Here is a 22,629-nt window from a genome sequence, read left to right as displayed (position 1 = left end):
GGAAAAGACTCGTATCAGGTCTCAACAGTGAAACTTAGTCCACATAAGAACTTGATGAAGGGAAGGAAAAGAAGAAACGAGAGAGAAGTCTGTGCTGGCGGTCGTCCAGGTGTGGTCAGACTCAGGAAGTTCAGCTGGAATTCCAACAATGCAGGCAGTCGTGCTGCCGTTTCTGCTCTCCGAGCCGTCTTTGCTGCGGAGGAGGCAGTTATAGGTGAAGTCCTGTGGCTGTGAACAAATGTCATTGTAAACTGATTTGTGAATGAGGTGAGGAAAACAGCGTGATGATTAGACAGATGAAGAAAAGCTTACTGTCTCTCCGTCTGCCTCTCGTATCTACAGAGAGAGATCATCCCGTTTGACTGCGGCCCAGTCGTGACAATAATAAATGCTGGGATGGCAGAATGAATTATGTCTCAGCTAAAAATGTACATCATAGCCAAAGGAAGGACTTGGCATGTAATTATAAGGGTGTTATAAATAGTAACAGATGTCTGATGGCATCCATCACCTTCATCACACAATCACTTCATAAATGGAGCACCTGATTTCAATCAGATATTTAATGTTTATCATTCTGTTTCTGTTTCTGCTTGAATCCAATTAGTCTGAGTGTAACTTAGCCTTTAAGCATTGCCCCTACACCAGCGTCTGATAAGAAGTTTCTAATCAGCCGCAGTTTTGTGAGATGGCACCAGCAAAGAGTGTTTGAATTTGTAATCAAAGCTGATCAGTCACGAAGAGGGAGCTCCATTAATCTGGTTCGACTCCGGATGGCAGCTCATCTTTTCAGAGCGCCGTTCTGATGAGGATTTTCCCTCCAGCCTTCTCTTTGCTCTGCAGGATTGTCTGTTGTTCATCTTCTATTTGGGAGCCGTAATGACTGTCTGCAGTGCATCTATCAATCGACAGCCTCTGAAAAGTCTGAGGTCTGCTTAGCTGATGCAGTCGCTCGCAGTGGTGCCTTTCATGTGGGCTCTGGATCCGTTCAAACCTCTCCGGTTCTTTTTGATTACTTGTAGAAGAGATATATCTCAGGTGTTTCCCCGTGAAGCAGGCTGCAATTTTATTTTCACAGTGACGAAACAAGTTCAGATATGAAGGAGTTGCTGTTTGTGAGATTTTTAAAGAAAGCTCGTCTGGCCATTTGGGCTTTGTCTGAAGCTCCATTTAACTCTACAAGGAATCTGGCTGCAGATGAAACACAGCTGCTGATATCAAAACTGGCAAGTGAGAAACATTTGTGCTTTATCAGTGAGCTGACAAATTGGGCATCTGGGAGATAGGGGATACATTACTCTGACGTGCGCCCAGCTGAAATAAACAGTCCGCTTTCCTGCTCTGTGACGGCTGGATGAAGAGATGGTGGTTGTACTGATTAGATGGGGTCTCCCAAACCACAGAGCAGAAAGAAAAACACAGGGAGGAAAAACAATCCCATCTGACATCACAGGAAAGTCTGTGACAGGAAATTTAGGTCAAGATATAGCTTGTCTGAAGTGTGCCACATGGTTACATGGCAAAGCCGGCTTGCCAAGTGGGATGACATAACACATAATCAAAATTATACAACATACAGTGAAGTGAAATTAATTACCTCAGCCTGTCAAAACCAGGATTACACAGCAGCAGGTTTCCTTCTTTAATGATCCCCACAGCCTGACTTACATAAACCTTTAAACATAATCTTTTCTGTTGCTCAGAGAGCTGCGGTACGGGTGGTGGTTTTAGAAGCCAGCCTGGCTGTGAAGCAGAAGGAGACGTTTCAGACCATTTAGAGGGCGCTGGCTTCAGCAGAGTCATCAACTATGCACACAGCATGGTGTGTTGTGATCTCCCAAATACTATCCTTCAACGTTAAGTCACTGTATTCACAGCTTGTACTTCTCCACGGGCATCAAGCAGCACAGATGTAGACCTCCTGGAGCGCCAATGCTTTGAACGACCCTTTTTGGAACCTCAGACTGGAGCGGGATGGGAAGGTTTTGGAGTGTGGCAGAGATAACAGCCTGCAAGCTGTTGATAGATAGATTTGTCAGTTATCAGATAATATCCATAACATACATGAACATGGAGAAATCTGTAATTGTACTTGTACAGGTTGTGTGCAGAATTCCGTATCAGACAGTGATGAATAATGTGCTCTCTAATAATCCAAAGCCTAAAAAAAGACGCAGTGGGAAAATACGAGCTGATAGCCGTTTGCATGTTTTTGTTTGGGTGTCTTGTGATGATGAGTGAGTTTAGCACTACATCTCTGTATTTGTTGTGAGCATGAGAAAAGTGCAGTCCTTGAGTAAAGAGGAGGAGCGAGCGAGCATGCGGACCTATGGAGAGAGAGAGGCGGTTCAGGTCCGCTATGGTCTCAGCAGCAGCGGCGGCTTAGGGAGTAGTGCTAGACCACTGTGTTGTGAGGAGCAAGCACGACATAGCTGAAAAGCGCCAGCGGAACAAATGAAAAGGAAAACCACTCTTTCATTTGGATTAATGCCGGGGCGAGACACTCAGTCGAAGCGAGAAGCTCTTTAAGTGAAATTGGACCGACTGACGACGATTGGGACATTAGCTACTGTACGATAACACCGCCGAATGGTTTCTGCTGCCCCGCCGCTAAGGTTAGTTAGCTTCCATTGCTCCATTGCTGGCTGTCCGTTGGTTTGGGGAGGGTGCGGGGGTCTGTCTGTTCTGTTGTTGGACGACGGGGTCCGGCTATTCTTTGGAGGAGAAACATACATAGCAGTATTGACCTTTTCGAGGCTATGCGTTGGGTTATAGCCGCACGGTTCGTTTATCATCTGGGAAATGTAATGTTAGAGAGCCCTTCAACTAGCTGGTTGCTCACACCACCACCGTACTGCTAGTTGGCTGGCTATCGCCTGCTGGTTAATTATTTTATAAATCAGGAACACGTGCTACATGGCTAGGCTAGGCTAGCCCGTAGCTAGCCGTGCTAGCTTTCTAAGCTAGCTGTCACAACTGCGGAGAAGCTAACACCAATTTAGTTGAAGTGAATTAATTGTGCGTTGGTGCTCTTCTTGTAAACACACCATTCCCCACACAACACTACGAATATCCGCTGTTAATATATACTGTCAACTTTCCCCTGTGCGACAATAACGTAACAGTTATGGTATCTGGCTAACTTCGTTAGCCTGATACTCGGCTAAGCACCGAAGCGCCCGTTTGGCGTTTGTAAACAATGATTTTCCATCGAGTTGACTTCGTGCGCTCTGGCGATAGCTAATCTAACGCTGGTCAGTAACGCATTGCTTTGCTATCAGACGGGCGATAAGCTGTGATTTGCTTACTACAGCCGCCTAACCAGCCTGATGTCAAGTCACCGACACAGTGTGTGGGAACGGTGGGTGAGTTAGTGTTAATGCCTGGCTGCCTCAGGCTCAGAAGTTTTTCACTCTTTATGGTGCTGAATTCTAGCTCTTAACATTAGTTTATGTGTAACAATCGAGCTTGAGGTTTGTAGGCAGGCTGCTTATAGAGCACCGCTTTGGTCAAGTGAGTTTTCCACCTGTGAGCAGGCGTTTTGGTGTGAGGCTGCCTCATTTACATACTGAGTGTAATGTTGTCAAACTCTGAAGAGCAGGGACATCATCACGGTCACAGATATGTGAACAAAACTTTTACCCAGATATCAGATGTGGGGTAATATTCTGCCCCGGATACACCCAGGGACAGACTGAGGTGATCACTAATAATTCAATAAGGATAACTTGTATTGTAGAAAGAAGCCGGTGTCTGTTTTTGTTAGCTTCTCAGTCTCTACAACCACTTCACAAGAAAGCAGTCAGATACTCGACCTTCATAATCATGACTGCTTGTGGATGGATCAAAACTGTTACACAGCCACGTTTGGTGTCTTTTAGTGAATACACACTACATCTGACACTATACTCATACCCACAGTTGTAATGATTATGAAACATTTGTACTCCACAATACTGTGACCAGCACTTTGCTGTTTTATGTTGTGCTGTGTGTGCTGAGTCTTCTATTGAGCGAGCAATAACCCGTTATAATTTAAATAGGCACAGCACTGGAGAGTTTCATTTTATATAACGTTGACTTATCACACCTCTGTTAAGTCAGAGACGCCGAGCAGTGAATAGATATCATTCACAGGATTTATGAATAATGTTTAATGTTGGGGCGGTGTGCAGTTTGATCATTGCTCTTTCTGTTGTGCTGTTTAAATAATCTTCACTGGAGGAATTTTTCATTGATGGGTTTGGAGCAGCAATGACTAGTTGATTGAAGGAAAATTCAGAATTTTGATTGTTAACTGTTTCAGTCATTTTTAAATGAAAATTGTCAAACATTTTCTTTTTCCAGCTTCTTCTTTTGTTTGTTACTGATGTGAGTAAGTGATGAGTCTTTGGGTTTTGGACTGTGGGACAAAAGAACCAATGTGCACACATCAATTTGGCTCCCAGAGAAATCGTGATGAGCATTTTCACATTGTTTTGGCCTTTTATTGTAATAATCAGCAGGCTATGAAAGTAGTTAGTTGCAGACCTGGATTGGTTTGTTCACTTGTGTTGGGTGGTCACAGCATGTCTCCAAACCAGGCAACATTAATCCTAAACTGTCTGCACAGTTTGATCCATTAGTGTAAAGTGAAATGTTTTTTTGGGGGGCCTTTGGTGAACTCTCCTTTTTCATTTTGTAACCCAGGGTTCCTCTCAGGAAATGGTTTATTCAAGGTGGTAAGCCATGACTTTAACGTATCACACCTCGTGATCCACTTAGTAGTTGGTGACCTATTTAATATCATTATAGCTGAATATAGAGTGTTTTCTGTTTGGCTTGGCACTTGTACTTGCTTCCTCTGAAGGTTAATGTTTTGTGATGTTGGTAGAAGATGTGTTTGTTTCAGGAAACGCAGCCCACCTCTGCTATAAAACATTACAAAATAAAACTATGAGTAACCTTGTGACCATAACATACCCTGTTGTTGCTACGCCATCAAAGCCTCCCACTGGCCAACTATCACAAGGCGTCTTATTGTGGAGCAGCTGAAAATTCCTGAAGCTTGACAATACAATGACATTAGTGACTGCTACTCCCTTGGACTGTGAAATGCATAGAGAAAGACTTTTAGTTTTATTCTGTAAGCTGATATGAAAGAATTGGTGAAAGAAGAACTGACCACAGCCACAAGCTTTTCAGGTTCGTTTCTTATAGTTGACTGGAGTTAGCAGAAATACAAGTAGCTGCGTCAGTGTGCCACCAATGGGCTGGCTTTAGTGTTAGTGCTGTGTTTTGTCAGATGCTTTTTTGGAGCTTGAACCTGCAGCAACATTTTTTTGGCCACTTGAGGACAGTATGAATAAACTGAAGCCAACAGTGACATATAATTTTTTAAGTTGATGTATGGAACTTATAGTAAATGGTTGCTTTTTTAAAGTTCATTTGAAGATGTGTTTCTGGCCACAAGATGAAATCCATTGTTCACTCTCTGCAAGCTGTTTTCTGGTGTCCACAGACATGCCAAAACGCCAAAGCGACACCACAACAGTGGCATTGTGAGCCAGACAGCTAAACGGTAAGCTCGTGGTGATAATTCTCTGTAGGTTCATCAGTACGAGTGACCCCTTGCACTTGGTCATTTCAAACTTTTTTGTTATCGTAAAAATATTGACAATAGGTGCTTTAAAACCTGCCTGTTGAGGAGGGTTGGTGCTCCACTGAACCGACAGCAGTAGAAATGATGGGCCTCTGCTGTCATGAAGGACTTTTCTGACAGAAATAACATCATCAGGTGGTACTTTGCGGTGAATTACCAGCAGCACCAGTATGACAGATGCATGGACTCCTGCTAAATGTAAACCAGCATTTCACTATTATTACCCTTCAGTATACATTAATATTGTTCCTTCTTGTCTTACACATCATATTTCCTGTTTTCATGGCACAAACTGCACAGAAGAAGTGACAAGAGCATATAAATGGAAAAAATGATTCAAACTAAGGATTACCCGAGTAAAGAATAAGAATGAGGCTCCAAGTTTGGATACTTGGCGGTTAAGCTGAGTAATTTGGGGTTTAGTTCATCGTCAGATATTATACTCAGATGTAGTGCCCAGAGACATTTGTTGCCTTTGATAAGAAAGTCTAGAAATAAAACCTGCTTAGAATCCACAATGATGTGACTGCTGGCTTGAGTTCTGTGCAGTCACTGTACAGTTTCAGCTTAGCGGATGGGATTGTAAAGAGTTAAAGGAGAGTGAGGAGATATCTCTCCCTTTTCCAGAAGGGTAATGGGGGCAAAGATAATCCCGTGCTCAGTGTGGTGCCTCAGGGAGGCCGCTTCACTGCTAGTTCAATTTCTCCTCGTATTATGAAACACAGCACAGTTATGAAACTGGAAAGGGGAGAGTTCTTGCTCATTTTATTGTCTGTGAAAGATGAATCCTTGCAGTGAATTCTTGTGGGAAGAAAAAGCTTGTTGGGGCATTGTAGACCACAAAAGATTTCCATTAAAATTCAAAAAGTCTGTCCTTAAAAGACATAAATCTCAGAAACCGTCACTTTTCAGCAGGGCTGGAACTACCGGCCATTCTTTGCATATCTATTCATTCTGTGTGAGCCATGCATTTGTTGCACAGTTGTACAGATTTGGCTATGCTAATATTATTAGTATGCTGTTTGTAGACTCAGATTCCAGTGGTGGCTGCACAGGATTGTTTCTGACACGTATAATCCAAACATTTCCAATAAAATGATCTTCTTCAGCATTCATAAATTTATAAAAACATGAAAGCAAAAGCTCTGTTTCAATTGTCAGCTTTGCCTGCTCAGCTTCAGACTGGAAGTGAGCATATAATGAGCAGTTAAAAGACACTTAAGGCCACATTTGGCCCTGTTGGTTAATGTAACCTGTTCGTGTGCCTTCCTGATAACCAGCCAGGAGGTCGGGCTTGCACCTGTAGGCCCCCCACCTGAGATTATTAGGTATGGGAGCCAAATGGTTGTTTGAGGGTGTTCGAAATGGTTGAGCTTTGTGTAACCTTTAAAAACATCAGATGAGCTTTATTCTTTTGCTCTTTGCGAAGTTCTTTTCCATAATTACATGTTTTCTTGGTAAAAAATTGAGGTTTGATATACATTATTTAAAGAATTTCCCCTTGGGGATAAATAAAGGAATTCTGATTCATTATTAATACTTAAGCTTTGTCGGGCACTGGCCAGCTGGCTACCACCGTGCAGGCATTTACGTGCTTTTACACAGATTGAACATGATGAATTGGCTGAATGACAGATGATGATGGCCGACGGGAGCCTGCCCAGCGACCTGAGGGCTTACGGTGTCATTATTTTGTATCTAATGCAGCCTTTGTTGAGATCTCAACCTGAATTTTTGATGTTGATCAGTAGGTTGGATTCGACATTAAATCGTGCGTAAACATCTTCCCCTTGTAATTTCCACTGACAGTAATAATGTCAGTGTTCAAAGGTGAGCTTCTTTAAGTAAATCCAGTCATGGTTTGTGTTCAGAGCTAACTGTTTCACCAATGAGCATCTCACATTGCATATTGAGCTTAAATTTATATTTACTGTAATTACGGTAGATGAAACAGTGATTATGGGGATATGACACAACTTTGGTATGTTGCGGTGCACTTTATGAACCCTTAAGTTAACATGCAGAAACCAAAGAGGGAAATATGAAGCAGTCACCGTGAAACTGCCTCCCAGGCGTATTCCCTCCTCCCACCCAGTTTCCCTCTCACTGAATGAGTAACAGCAGCTGTCTAGCATTTCTTTGCTCACTAGAGGACTGCACCTGGTAGCTTTCGTGTGTGGAGAATGTTATCCTGGACTCAGTGTGGTAGAATATCATGATCAGACACAGCTGGTCTGTTGCAGTGCCTCAAATTACTCATAATCAAAGTGCCATTGAACTGGACACAGTGCCACCTCAGTTCCAGTGGCTGCACCGGCTCTGAAGTTGAGGGCTCGTGCTGTTTTTTGGGACTGCCGAGTGGAAAAATAACATGGCTGTGTCATGTTGTTTGAGCAAAACGCCTTTCTCATATTAGCCCTGACGGATCCTGCTGGTGTCCAGTAGCCTCATGATTTTTCCCTCATTTTTAATGCCCTCCCACCTTCATATGTAGGCCGCAATTGCGAGGATGTATAGCTGCCACGGTTAGATGATTATTCAGTTGGTCAGTGGAAAGAAAACTAGATGCCAATTATTTTGATAACCGATTCATCCTTTCAGTCAAACATTTGCTGGTTCCAGCCTCTGAAATGTCATGATTTGCTGCTTTTCTTTGTCCGTCTTTGGGTTTTGTTTGTTTGTGGCTGCCCTGTAAGGATGCAGTCATCGGAGGGTGGGGGTTTGTGTGTGACGGGGCTGCTGGCCGAGGGGTGAGTGTGGTCCAGAGGTGAGACTGACTCACCGTGTGTCACTCTGCTCTCCGCTCACGGGACTGGTGAGGACAACAAACTGAAATGTTAGTGAAATAGTAGGAAAACATGTGAATGTTATTTCTGATTTAATTTTAGTGCTGGATGCAGTCTGAGTAAAGAAATTAAACCAGCGTTTGTCAGTTGTTTTTCTGAGCGGTAGTTGCATGTTATGAATATCTAAAGAACACCCGCTGCTCAAAAACCTTTAAAGATGATTTATGTTCTCACAGAAAATTTATGATATATTATGATTATTTAGGGTTCTGTAAATATTTGCATTTTTCTTTCTTGAGGCATTGTGGTTTTTAGAGGTAATTAGTTAAACCACAGCTGCTCAGTATGCCGTCTGCCTTGACCTGCCAGCCCTGTCATCAAGCTGCACTTACAGAGTAATTTTGTGATGGAGAGACTGCACTGATATCTGATGCTGTGCCAGTTCTTGATGTGGCAATAAACTGTCTGAACCTGCGAGCTGCCGTGCCTTTGCTGCTTGAACATGTCTTTTCTTTGGACAGGTCAGGTAGTCTTGCACAAGTACATCAAATGCATTAAACATTAAATGGAAATTCTCCAAAAATTTGCTATTACCCTTTAGCCTGCGTATATGGTGTTTATGGGGTAGAAAATTTAGCATTTGTTAAAAGTTGCACTGCAGTGACTTTTGCAGAGAACTAGAAGAAGGCAAATCAAATTTTTAAAACTGCTAATTAGGCTGTCTTTCTGTCTAATTATGTTGTCCTTTCTGTGTTTGTGTTAAGGCTGCAACTAACAATTGTTTTTATCACCAGTTAATCTCGCTCTCATTTTCTCTAATAACTGATTGATTTTGGTCCCTGAAATATCAGAAAACTGTGAAAAATGATGATCTTTTTTTTTAAATTTTTTTTGCCGAGTCCAAGATGAAGTCTATAAATGTCTTGTTTTGTCCACGACCCAAAGATCATCAGTTTACTGTCACAGAAGACTGAGGAAATCAGAAAATATTGGCGAAGAAGAAGAAGAAGAAGAAGCTAAAACCAATTACTTTGGACTTTGTTGGCAATAAATTTAATAGCTGACAACTAATTGATCAATCCATTAATCGTTGCTGCTCTGGTGTGTGTTAAAACGTGTTCTCGGAACTTGGAGTCAACATGAGATTTGCATTTGTGGTTTTTTTAATTGTTGTTGATGGATGATGCAGTGTGACAACGAGTTGGCCAGCGCCTCCACCTCTTTTGATTTTCATCAGTGAAACTAAGAAAGTGATTGATTTAATATAAGAAGACTTGAGTAGACAGATGGACCACCAGTGTGAGTTAATTGCAGCCCTTATTGTGCTGACTTGTAAGTCCATAAGACCATTATTTAAAATGCCTTATTCCTCTGATTGCATGTCGCCGTTTTGTCTGTCATTAGAAATAAAAGTTAAAGTCATTTATTATCCATGAGGCTTTCGATTTCCCTGGCTATGAAATGGAGCTGCTATTAAAACCAATCACCCATTTTTAAATGCACTAAAAGAGAGGCAGACAGCGGATTAGCAGAGATTAGAAATGGCTCTGTGGCAAGTTATTTACTTGACTCTGTTACGCAACACAGATGACAGGACATTACTCTTGTTTGTGTGTAGGCTACAGCTGTGGGTTGCGTTATATTTATCTCTCTGATTAGCCAAAGGTTTCTACTATGAAAGTGCGTGTTACAGCATAGAGTGTTCTCCACTTTCTGGAGAGCACATTGGCGAGGGCAGCCAAGGGCACACACCTCAGGGTTGATGATCTTGTGGTGGAAATGTGAGCGACGTGTATCGGTGAAAGGTACGAAGGCCTAAGTGGGGCGTAATTACAGGTTACGGTGAGCTCGTGTGGGAGGGTTGAACTCCTGTCTTGACTTGTGGATACGTGACAGTGCAGTTTGGAACAAATTAGTCCTCCGAGTGCATCAAAACATCAACCTGCCGATGTGACGTCTAGCCTGTGTTTTGTAATGCTTGGGTGTTTTCTCTGTCCATAATTCAAAACCTTGTGTATCAAATCTGGGTGGGGTGTTTTTGTATGTTGTGTGTGTAAATAGCACCAGCATGTATGGGCACAGCACACGCACACCCTTTCATGCGTAAATGGCAGCTCTGTGAGGAGCAAACGGAGGCGCTGGGGTTGCATGCGGCCATACAGAAGAACATTTCAAAGCTCTTGAATAATTAAGTAGCAGTGAGGAAGTAGGTCAGCTCAGCAGACAAGAGCACTCCTCAGTTTTATTTCCTGCTCCTCCTCTGCATGGAGAGCTGAGTGTCAGGTGTGCTTTAAGAGCAGAGCCAACTGAGAACGAAGTGGGATTTCTAAGTCGAGCCCTCGTACATCCGAGTGATGCTGTCACATTGTGTTTGCTGTAGTGCCATCTGCACAGAGTCATTTTAGGCATCAATAATTAACAGGTAATTATTCATAGCAATTATCCAGACTTAACTGATGTTTGATTATTTGTCATTCATGTAAGTTATTTAATCAAGAGCCCCACTGATACATCAGTCAGCTGATTTTAATATCTGATATTATCAAATGTAAATCAGAGACATATCAACATATCGTGTTTGTTGTATGAAAACTTCTATAAAACATAATGCCGATAAAAGATACTTTGGGTAATTTCTAATTATTAAATTCCAAATTAAGTTTACTGTCATTTTGGACTGTAAAGTTTAAACTGAAATATATTGTCTTTGTCACAAGCAGTGGTGCAAAGTAACTCAATACCTCTACACAAGTAGGATTTTGAGGTACTTGTACTTAACTTGAGTTTTTCCAGTTTCTGTTGTTTTCTACTTCTACTCCACTACAGTTCAGGGGCAGATAGTGTTCTTTTTCACTCCTGTAGCATTAAAACTTGGAATGGATCTGCATCATAGGGAGGACACACAGATCGCTTTTATAAACGCTGACAAACTTGTCAACAGCACGCAGCATTATTGACTTTGTATAGCGTTAGCTTGTTATTACTGATGGTTTTTGTGCAGTACAGGTGATTTCCATCAAAGTATCAGTACGCACCTGAATGATCACTTTTTGTCTCTGTGTTTGTGTCTTCGTGCGTCCGCAAATAAAACATAAAGAGGTCAGTCAAAGATTTGACGGATGAGATGAGATCTGAGGGCTTCTTGACTGGTGGTTTGAATCTTTGACGTTCAGTGCTGGTGGCAGTACAGGGCAAAAGGCTGTATTTTGTTTGTCTCGCGCACTGTTGTGAAGTTGTCTGTTCCTGGCTGGAAAGACACAAGCACTACAGTTTTGAGTGCTGGAGTAACTGATGCTCACATCTTTTATATACACCCTAAAAATTATATATGAGCCATTGTGCAGTTTATCTGTCATATGTGAAGCAAATTAGGTGGCCTGCATTTGAATTTTACAGTCAGCAGTTTCCTTAGTGAAATATCATGTTAGATTAGCATTTTTCTGTTTTGTGGCTTTGCTGCATACTGTAAACGTACTGTAAACGTGCTATACAGTTGCTCTGTGCAGTGATGTTTGAAAATGTTGAATACATGCTGATAACAGTCAGCGTCACGCGTGATGCTAAAGCTAAAATATTCCATATCAAGGCGGTACCTGCTGCGTTTTAACATTGTTTACATCTCAGCACTTCCTTTTTCACTTTCACAATCTTTCCTCCCCTCGCCTGTGGCCACAGCGGTGCTAATCATACTGTCGTTAACATGATGAGAAGTGTGCTGTTCAGTCAGGATTCAGAATAAAAGGTGTGACAGGCTGTGATGCAGGGAGATGATTGTACCTCTTTTTGTCAGACAAATTACAGCCGTGCCAGAGGTGATTGGCTGTTCATACATTTCTCACAGTCTCTCTTTAGTAGCTGACTGGGTGTTGTGACCGCTGGTTTCCTGTCTGAAAGTTGAGCAGATGTGAGGCAAGATCAGCTGGGGTGTCGAGATGCTCTTTCACTGTTTGGTGCTAATAGGAATGCACTATCTGCCTTCCAGAAGCTGCGGTACATATCCAGCTGGCACACAGGTAATAAGCACATCACCTGCTGCCTTTTATAGCCTCTCTCTTGTCACCAAACATTTGATTTTACTTCCTTGTTAGTAACTTATTCTCTCGCTTGTCACTTTGCCTGCTAACATTTGGAGGAGCTTATTAGTTTGGAGATTTCTCTGACTGTATTAAATTCGTGTCCACCTTGTCCGGTACAGGTTAAAGATGTAAAATGTCTTACACTGTGAACTCTACTCTGATCTTGCGTTGTCCCCCTCTTTGTTAATGTCAGTATGAAAAGAGCCTTCTGCCTTGTCAGCATTTCTCTGGATATTACTGCTTGTAAAGATCAATTTACTAGGGTTTGGTAGATCTCTGAGGTTGTTTTTATTTAAAGGTGTTTGCAATCATCTTCTCACTTTCCACTGGCTGTAGTACGGTGACTTCTTCCTCTTTACCTTGCCGTGTGTCGGTTAGTTTAACTCTTACCTCACTGTTGCCGACACACAGGACAAGAGGAATAGATCCCTTTAAGGTGTGAGAGTTTAAAGAATGAAGTTTTATGCTACAGAAATAATAGATAATATTATAAATAATAGATAATATTAGAGTCTCTTAAGAAAAAATTTTAGAAATCTTGATGTTTAATGTGTTCTTGCTTCTGTTTCCAAACTTCCCATGACCACATTACTTATTTAGTGTCAAGATAATACACTGACCATGCACGATCTACACAACCCTGGTCAGTCAGGCCAGTAGCTACCAAATAACACCAAATATCCATTTGTTAGTTTATTTTGGATTTCCGAGTTTGTTTCCACTTCCTTCTCATTATGCTCATCCTCTCTGCAGTGTCAGAGAGGTGACTGACAGAGTAACAGCTGCTAAATTCATTCATCACAATAACTTGATTCTCTCTGTATTTATTGTACCACTGTAACATTAAGAGTCGCTTCAGTAATTAGCCAGGCTAACTTGCCTCGTACTGACATACGGAGCGACATATGGTCATATGGGGTTGACTTGTTAAGCTACTGTAAGTTCATTAAAAGCTTCCCAACAAGAGTAAAGTCTGAATGTAAGAATGTTTGTTAAGGGAAGATCATTTTTGATAAGCTTAAGAGTAGCTGAGGTCACATGGAAAAGATTTCTGTGTGTTTCTGCTGTGAGGTAACATGCTTGTACAGGTTGACCTTATTTTTGCACCCTGACCTTAAAAAAACCTCCCGAGGCCCCAGTACTGAAGCTTCAATGGATTCATTGCGAGAGTTTTGTTTTCACATTAAATTTTGGTGAATAGGGACGGAGGTGAAGATGACTGTTGAAACCAGCGTGAAAGTTCCTCGAGATTTAGCCGTACGCTTGAGCCAGTCTCAATTCTGATCAACTGGACCACCCATGCTGTAAGTAAAGATAAGGGTCACTTGAAAATCAGAGTTTGCATGCATAGTGTTTGTGCGCCGTTGAGTGTCGAGGCTGAGGCTGAGGGTGAGTGAGTGAAAGGGTAAGCGAACGAGAGCCTCCTTGTCCGGGGCCCTTCGGTAATGAGGCTCCCGGGAGAAAAATCCTCATGAGACCTGACAGGGTGCCACATTCCAAGGCCGAGAGTCCTAGCAGCCCTCCTCCTCCCCTCCCCCCGAGCTCAGGGCTCTCTAGGGCGCTCCTTTGTAGACTTCTGATGTTGTTCCCAGACCAAGCCCCTATGCCCAGTTCAGACAACTCATCTGCCTTTCCACAACAGCTCCATGCATCTGGAAGGAGCCAGCATCTCTTCGGGCTGTCATAATAATTGCATAATTTAAATTTTTAACATTTTGTTTAGCTTGTTGTGTGTATTGCTGCTGCTGCACTGCAATTTCCCAGCCTGGGATCTATCTATTTATCTATCTATCTATCTAATTGCAGGAGACCTTGCTGACAGCTCAATACCCTACTGTGTTAATTTTTTTTTTTTGTAAATACTGGCATAATATCTTTCTGGGCATATAATTAATGGTATATTGTTGCTGTTTTGCTGATCACACCACCGGTTCTATCAGGGTCCAAGCCATGTTATCAAGGCTCTTATGTGAAAATATGTTACAAGCTGTTGAATCCTTTTTGCTCTCTTTAAGAGCTTGACTGTCAAGCTACCAAGTCAGACCAGACAGAGATTTGATTAACTGTTTATGTCAGTAGAATTAGACTGTTGTTTGAAGTCAGCCTCCTGCTCTCTTTGGCAGGCTGGAAGCCGTCTGTGTGCTCTGTGCTAGTATTTCCACAACCGTTCCTAAAATGGAGAGGGAGGGTGGTGTCGTGGGGGTAAGAGGATGAAATATTGGCTCGCACCGCTGAAGGCTGAGGCCCACTTCTGCTCTGTGCAGGAGACGAAAGCAAAAGAGGGGGAGAAGGAGAGCACGCTAAGAGTGAGGGAGAGTGAGGTGACCGAGTTCATTCGCAGTGTTGGCTGTGAGCCATGGACTTGCCTGTGGGTGTCTGTAGCAGTGCCAGTGCATGTGTTTAGCTTCTCGTCTGGAAGGCCCCATTCGCTTCAGAGTTTATGTCAAAGCTCTCTCATTGTGTCGGCCCTCTCATCTTGATTCAGGTTTTTTTGTCCTCCGCGGATCTTGTGACTGCCTTCAGACTTGTTTTCGTCCTTCTCAGGGGGAATCTCTCTGGTCTGGACAGTCATCAAAGAGAGGCTTCCATAGAGGACGGCTTATCTCGCCCTCTTTGTCTAGCTGGCCTCTTTTTCTGCCCTTTGTGTCACATATTTGCATGCTGTGTCAATATCATGAGTTTTCCTCATCTAGTATTTCACGAGCTGAGAGGTCTACTCAGGAACTTTAGCACTTCCCTTTTGTGTGGTCTGTTTATCCAGAGCTGTCCGACCATAAGATGAGTGTGCAACAGTTTCTTGAAAATATTTGAAGCCACAGTTTAGACTTCTTGACACAGGGCAATGTCTCCAGCCGGTGTGAGAGTTTCAGCAGTGTTTCGTGGCCTCTCTGAGCCCATGTTTACAGAGCTCCTCTGTTCCTTAAAGCCACAGCCATGTTCAGCTGTTCGTAATAGAGCCCTTTTTGCGTAACTGAAATAAATTGACACTTTGTGTTAGTGACAGGATGGAAGGATAGTGCCCCTCTTTGTACTGCAAAAAAGAGTCAAAACTAGAGTTAGTTGAGACTGACTTGGTGGTATAGGTTATGATATGGCAGTGATGAAGGCTCCTCATGGTTTGTCTGGTATCAGGTTCAAAGTTCTATAAAAAGTGCTTGTTTACTACTAGATTCAGAGGTCATCTCTCAAGCCCTGTCCAGGTCAGGACTTTCAAGGGACTATTATGAGAAACTATGGCCACCAGTGGAGGTAGCTGACCTGGTATTCGTGCCAGAGGGCTCAGATTGCACAATTTATACATCTCCAGTGACTGTGAGCTTTGCTCAAGATTTATTTATTCATTTCTTATTTCAATGAAAATGGTCACTTTTGGGTGCAAACTGAGCATTGAATAGCAGTTGACTTCTCTGTTATTTGGTCCAAGACAATAATACTAATCTGGATAGAGAGATTAATTCAAGGCCGCTAAACACAATCTGTGACCTTCTAGAACCTAAACCAGGTCCTCTAATTGGATTGTGTGTTGTCATCAAAATTTAACTAGATTTAATGTCTCATGAACCTTCCAGTTTTTGAAATATTCCTTGTCATTGTTACTAACTAAATATGACTATGGCTAATTAAGAATATTTAGATTAAAACAATAGCCAATTTTAATCTAAATATTCTTAATTTGAAAAACTTAGAAAGAGTGTGTCAAATCTCATTATCATGTAGAAATAAAATGCATGTGGACTTCTGGTGGTTCGCTCTCCCATTCAGTTTACAGAGTGAAGTGCACAGAGAGTACTTTGCTATCTTGTCAAGATATCAATCAGTGCCATGTTGAGAGCCCACATTTCTGCCACTGCGCCTCTCGTTGTGTGCCTCGCACAGCAGTGAAACTCGAGCTATGAGAGAGGCGTTGTTAGTCAGAGGCCCATTGAAATGGCAGCAGTCCTAATTTGCTGTTGGCAGGAGTCACAGGGACACATGTCATGAGTACTAGTCCACCCACTTCTACTATCAGAGGCTTTTAGGAGTGTCTGAGAATGGTGCAGTAACAAGCTGACCAAAGCCGAACGTCGTCTCAGCATTCAATTTTAGACCTTAAAATTCTTCAAATTAATTCCCATTGAGGGTTTGATGCTGTTCTAATAGATCCACCATGTTCCTCTTCAGCGTTGTCACGTTGTTACGTTGTGTCGGTGCTCTGACAGGGATTTTTCTTCTTTCTTCTTTATTTTCACTCATTACATCCACACAAAATGAAAATGAGCTGCCTGGTTTTACTTATATCATCATTCTCGGTCAATGACACACTCCTTGTAGATGAAACCACTCTAGTTTGCATAACATCATCTGGAGTTAAAATCTATTGCCTGGCTCTCAAGGCCCACATGTCTATCTGTCATTGAGTTATTTATGTTTGCTGTGCAGCCCCATTAAAGTCTGAGTATTTTTGGTTTACGAGCTAGCTGCTTGACTTGGCTGCTCTCTGTCTGTGCATCCTCAGTGTGAGGACAGTCGGCCATTCAGCAAGCAGCAGAGGAGGGCTTCAGTCTAGCAGGTGCAGGGACTCTCACTCCATTACTTTGCGGTGGGGGGGGGTCAGCTGTGGTGTGGAGGTGTTGACATGTCCGGAACAGACAAAGACACACATTTTCATCTCTTGCTACTCTGGAGGTGCCAGCCACAAAAGATCAAACTGTTTCTGAGCAACATACTGCATCATGCAGAACACACGATGCAACATACTGCATCATGTGTTCTGCATTGTTGTATGCAGGCATGAAGGCATCCAGCAAAATAAATTGTTGAACCACAAAAAAAAAAATATCTCATTGCCCGTGTTTCTTTTCTCTACAGGTTGCTGGCTAAGGGAAACAGCCGATAATGCACGGCACCTGCTCTGGAGCCACACCCACTTCCTGCCTGTAGAGGAAGCGGCTGTGCCAGCATGTCCTCTCATCCCCAGTCTGTGCCATCGGGCCGGAGGACTGTGGACACACGGCACCTGCCAAACCCTGCCACTTTACCACTGCAGCTGCAGCGGGCACACACGGTAAGGGGCCCGACACACACAACCCGTAGTGTCCCAAACCTTTTCTTTTTTTTTTTTTTTAGGTAAAAGCCACTGATCAGTTTAACTTCAGTTGGAGTGCCGGCTCCGCCTGCTTGGTGGATATTTAGTAAACAGGGCATTACTCCAAGCCAGTGGAGAGGGCCTGACCCCAGAGGACCCTGCTGGTGTTTTTCCAACAGAAACATTTCCAGGTTAAAGTGTTGTGCACACAGACCCGTTCCCTCATTAGATGTTTGAGTTGAAAGTTCATGTTGTCATTGTAGAGTCACATTAAGACTTTCCCTATTATTTCCAACCACATTTCCTAATTATTGAGATTATGTTCTCCTATGTATGGAGGACAAAGCGGTCTGCACTTCAAAGGACAGGCCTCTGGCTGATGTAGGACTTCATTCAGCTTTGTTCTTGCATGGCGGGAGAATCGAAGGCTTACCCCCTCTGGATCACAGCTGCACCTGTACTTAATCCCACCACTTCCTCTTATCATCACATTCAGAAGGAGATGAGGGTTGACAGGCTATGTCCCACAATCCCTGATTGGCAGAGGTACAAGCTTGCAGTAGCTGCATGGGTTACTCTCACTCATGTGAGACACAGATGGAAGGAGAGGGAGAAATGAGAGCCAGAGAGAAAACAACTGGATATTACCGAATAAACAAGGCAGGGCGTGGCAGTGTAAAGATGTGTTATTACCTCTGTCTCTGTCCATTGTCTTTGCATCTTTTTCAGAGAGATGCAGGACATTTTGTTCCATGCTGACAGCTTGTTGTTTGTGTTCCAGGAAGTGGGACTGGTGGACTACCACTCTCATCATGCCAGGGACTACAGCTCCCACCTGGCCCAGCCACATCGCCGTCGGCCTTCCTTACTTTCAGAGTTTCAGCCTGGGAATGAGAGGTAGGCACGCCGTGCTCAGAAGGTCTCACCGTTGATGTAGATGGCAGAGTGTTCAGATTCTGGGTGCTGTTGTGGAGCTACAACAATCAATCGAGTAATCAATTAATCGTTTTTCAAGCAAAATTACCAGTTGTATTCTGGTTCCAGCTTCTTAAATGTCAGGGTCTGCTGCTTTTCTTTGTCATCTTGGACAATAAATTAAACTTCTGTTATAGACTGAAAGGTTATTCTGTTATCCACGAAAACGATTGGCAGATTAATCAATAATGAAAGTAATCCTTAGCTTGTAGTTTGTTGTATCATTCATTTTCTCAGTGTAAATGTTGCATCAGGGCATGTAAAATAAAATCTGAACTTGCACAGAAATAATTACATGGAAATATTCCAGCCTTAGTATACTGTTTTCAAAGACCTGCACCATTATTATTAGCAGCCTTATTTAGCATCCTCCCCTGCTGAGGAACCTGATATTTTCAGCTTCATGCGAGTGTTGAGATAATAGATGCATACTGTGGTGTTGGCTGTCAGTCAGAATCACATGAACGTGGTCCTGCTGCCCTTTAAATATATTTGTCCTTGTTGAGTGTTGATGACTGAGGGACACATCATGCTCAAAGGAAGCGTCGTGGAGGCTTCATTTTTGTGCGCTATTATTCTACTAAAGCGTCTGTCTGTTAACCCTCCCCCAGTGTAATCCTTATGTAATTGGCATCTGCAAACCGCTCCTCTGTAATGTTGTGTTAAATGGCTCTGCGGGGCAGTGGAGCTTGCAGAGTTTTGCCATCTTCAATAGACCAACAGTGAGTCGGGCAAGGCATTGTATGTATTGCACTTTCTCTCTGGAGACTCAGGTCTTGTACCTACCAAAGTTGTTTATTATTTATATAGCCATGCTTTTTTGAGGATGAGTTTTGATGAGTGCTGATGAATAATTCATGTGCATGCCGTGAATTTTGCATGATGCACAGAAGATAAGTCACAAGAGTGCTTTCTTCCTCCTTAGGTTATTGCCATGACAGATATTCTCACATATGTTAAAACATGCAAGAAGTATGAAATTGAATTTTTAAGAGCTTTAGTTTATTTAAAATGAGCAGCAAAGTAATTTGTGTACCTTTCAGCAGACAGCAGATGGAAGAATGACTCTGTAACAGCCTGTGGCTGTTGAGTGTTGTGTTGGCATCTTTAATTATCACTCAGATGGGATTGTGGTCTTCGATGTAAAGCACAGAGCCGTGTGTTGGCCCTGTTTTAACACTTAGCATAGCCTGGGCCACAATGTGGGAACACTGGTGCAGAAATAAACACCACACTTTTCAACTGCTACACACCAGCTCATGATTTAGTGACGCCCTTCATTCAATCTCTAGTTCTTTGGCTGTCACTCTCAGTGTACATGATGTCTGTTTCTGCCTGACAGATGCCTTGTGCAGCTTCTGCCGTGAGGCTGTTTTTCAGTAGATAAAAAATAACCATCATATCAAAGGGGGAGGCTCGCAGTTAGCCCACGTTTCTTTGTGGAGACCATGAAACAAACCGCTGGTCTTGCTGGCAGGCGTCTGTGGGTGGGGAGTCAGTTGAATATAGCGGGCCTTAGCATTCCTTCAGAGTCTGAAGCCTCAAATGTTCCCATTCAGAGTCTGAATAGTGTAATTCTGGCCTTGACAGTCCTTCACTATATCCTTTTCTCAGACGTGTTCTTGCCTTTTCATAAATCTCGGTGATTCTGAACATTGTCTTCATTTGTTGCCAGCTCAGTTCACACTCTGAGAATATACGCACTTACATGGCCTTTTGAAAGACTGCACTTGCCTGTAAAGACTGCATTATCTCTTTTTCAGTATGATTGAGCTATGTGTCCTTTGTCTCCTCTTTAATCGTCTTGGACTGAGGATGACTTGGTGAAAATGTGCTATTTAGTTAATGCTCCAAATTTACCCTAATTACAGGTCAGAAAACCACTACAGTGTAATCACTGGTGAGCCACTGTGCTAGCTGTTTGTTTCATCCTCCTCTTTACTCCAGGCAATATCTCAGTCACTCCGCCTCTTCCCATCTGTCTGAGATCACCCAGGCTCCTTGAGAAAGGGAGAGGATAGAGTTTACAGCAAGCATAACAAGACCGAGAAACCACGTAACAGGGTTTCTTTTCTGGCCAGAGCGGAGAGTGGAGTGCAAACAAATCTGGTACAATAGCTGTGATCATTCTTTTTGTTTATCTGTGAGCTATCAAAGTAGTATTCAGAGGTTTCTGTTCAGAGCTTCAAGTGAGGTTGTGTGTGTATTTGCACATATGGCCTTTAAGTACTCAATAATTATTATGTTTATAATATGTAACTGTGACTTTAGTAAGCCTTAAATGAATGTATTTATTGCTGGTTAAAAGGTCCCATTGCTGAGCATGTTGGCTTAAATGGTTGTGTTCATATGTTCTTATATAATCTTTCCATTTGTGTTTTCAATTCACATGAAAAGGAAACTCTTTCAGTTTTGATGAGCAGTTTACAGCGTCCATGCTGAATTGCTCAAATTATGATACATCTAAGAACTGATTGCTTTTCCCACCTCCATCTATGACGATACAGTGCCAAAGGTAACCTTCCACTTCCACATAATTTGTCGGATGGGTCGATTTTTGGAAAAGAGCTCTCGTTCATTTCAGTACCATCCAGCAGCCTCTGGTTGTTTTGGCCATTGACCACTGCTGTTTCTGTCCAGCAACATGAACAGGAAAGTTGAGGGTTTGAGCACATTTTGCGAGTTTTTGGACTCCACCCATTGTCCTTCCTCTTCTGTGCAGTCTGACAGTTTCATTAATCCCAGCTGTGGTGCAGTTAGCCTGGCCTCTCTGTTTGCCGTCCCCGGGCAGCGCACAGCTGGGGAGCTACGAAGAAGATTGGCAGCCGCACAGACGCCGCAGCGCTTTCACAATAACAGGCTGCTATCTGCACACACGATCACCGTTCTCCTCGTAATGGGTCCCAAACCTCTAACATAGTAGTGAAGTGCTTGTGTGGGGATGTTGTGTTTTGCTGCCCCCCTCCCTCCACCTCTACACACACATCTCTTTCCCTCATCCTCCAGACAAATCCTCCCCAGGGATCAGATTATTCTGCACGCTCACAAGAGGGACAGGGAGAAAGAAAGAGGGAGAGGGAGAGGGGGGTGGGCTAGAGCTTGATGATGTGATTATGTAAGTGCCAGCCCTCTATGGAGATGAGAAAGCGTGCGACTGAATGAGTGCGAAAAATGTGTTGGGCGGGAGTCGTCACACACCATCTGGGTATCAATTTTGGCCTCCTATTTTTCATCGTACTATTTAGGCAATCGCACAGATAAGAATCCACAATCTGAATTTCTTTCTCCGAACCCCTTTTACGATGCAGTTCTCTTTCATAATATTTCGCTCGATGTCTCACTATGGGATGCATAGTGAGACATCTCACTCATATTAATCAGAGAACCGGGGTTATGCAAATAACCGAAAGATTTAGCCTGGTGTGTTACATAAGTGGCATGACATATCTGTCCTGTATAAATCTCTGGGGCAGAGTGAGGATGGTCTCGATCGTTTCACCACCGCACCAGTACTCTGCTAGGCAGAGACAGGCTCCATGCTCTTTGGCACATAAAGTAACCACACACTAGGCCATTGTGGGCCTGGACCAGCAATTATGGTTGTGTTTTCCCTCTTCTCTTCAGAAGCCACTTCCATTTTGACACTGGCAGCAAAGGCACTGACGTTCTGGCATCAGCCTCCAGGGCAGACTTGAGAAAACCGTTCCTTCAGAAAGAACAGAGAGCCATTTACAAGTGGGCTAATAAAATCTCCCAGATCTACGCTGCTAGTGGAGTTAACGCTCGGAAGCTGTCATTTGACTACACGCGCTTTAGCTTGTTGATTATACCCTTGCACACCACACATAGAGCAGATCACGACCAGATCATGTTACAGTGCGGTGCTTCCTCCTCCTCCGCTGCCTGTTGGTGTAATTGTTTGCATTCCTGGTCCTCCGGATCACTTTTAGATTTGGGGTACAGTACAGGGAGTGCCACCATCTCCCACCGCTCCTAAACAAAGCTCAGTTTGGGATTTGTGTGTGGGGCCACCGGCTGAATAGCAGTGCCTACAAAACTCCACACAAGAGCCGCTCTACCATATGC

At 43.1% G+C, this 22,629-nt stretch overlaps 1 protein-coding gene across 4 annotated transcripts in view; it reads left to right on the top strand.

The window, feature by feature from the left end:
* Positions 1–2,346: 2,346 nt before the first annotated feature.
* Positions 2,347–22,629, top strand: part of ncor2 (nuclear receptor corepressor 2) — a 74,017-nt gene continuing 53,734 nt past the window's right edge. For 2 of the 4 annotated variants that reach the window (XM_046386720.1, XM_046386717.1), the window contains exons 1-3: positions 2,348–2,615; positions 17,352–17,547; positions 18,350–18,465. In XM_046386720.1, the coding sequence (XP_046242676.1) occupies positions 17,443–17,547; positions 18,350–18,465 (221 nt within the window). In that variant the 5' untranslated portion in view covers positions 2,348–2,615; positions 17,352–17,442. Of the gene's footprint in view, positions 2,616–12,072; positions 12,441–17,351; positions 17,548–18,349; positions 18,466–22,629 lie in introns of those variants that run through there. The other 2 variants (XM_046386719.1, XM_046386718.1) reach the window with 2 other exon arrangements.

This window comes from Scatophagus argus, chromosome 4 (genome assembly GCF_020382885.2).
Source record: "Scatophagus argus isolate fScaArg1 chromosome 4, fScaArg1.pri, whole genome shotgun sequence".
NCBI lineage: Eukaryota > Metazoa > Chordata > Actinopteri > Scatophagidae > Scatophagus > Scatophagus argus.
Note: the sequence above shows the minus strand (reverse complement) of the source record. Positions and strands in the feature narration are given on the sequence as shown.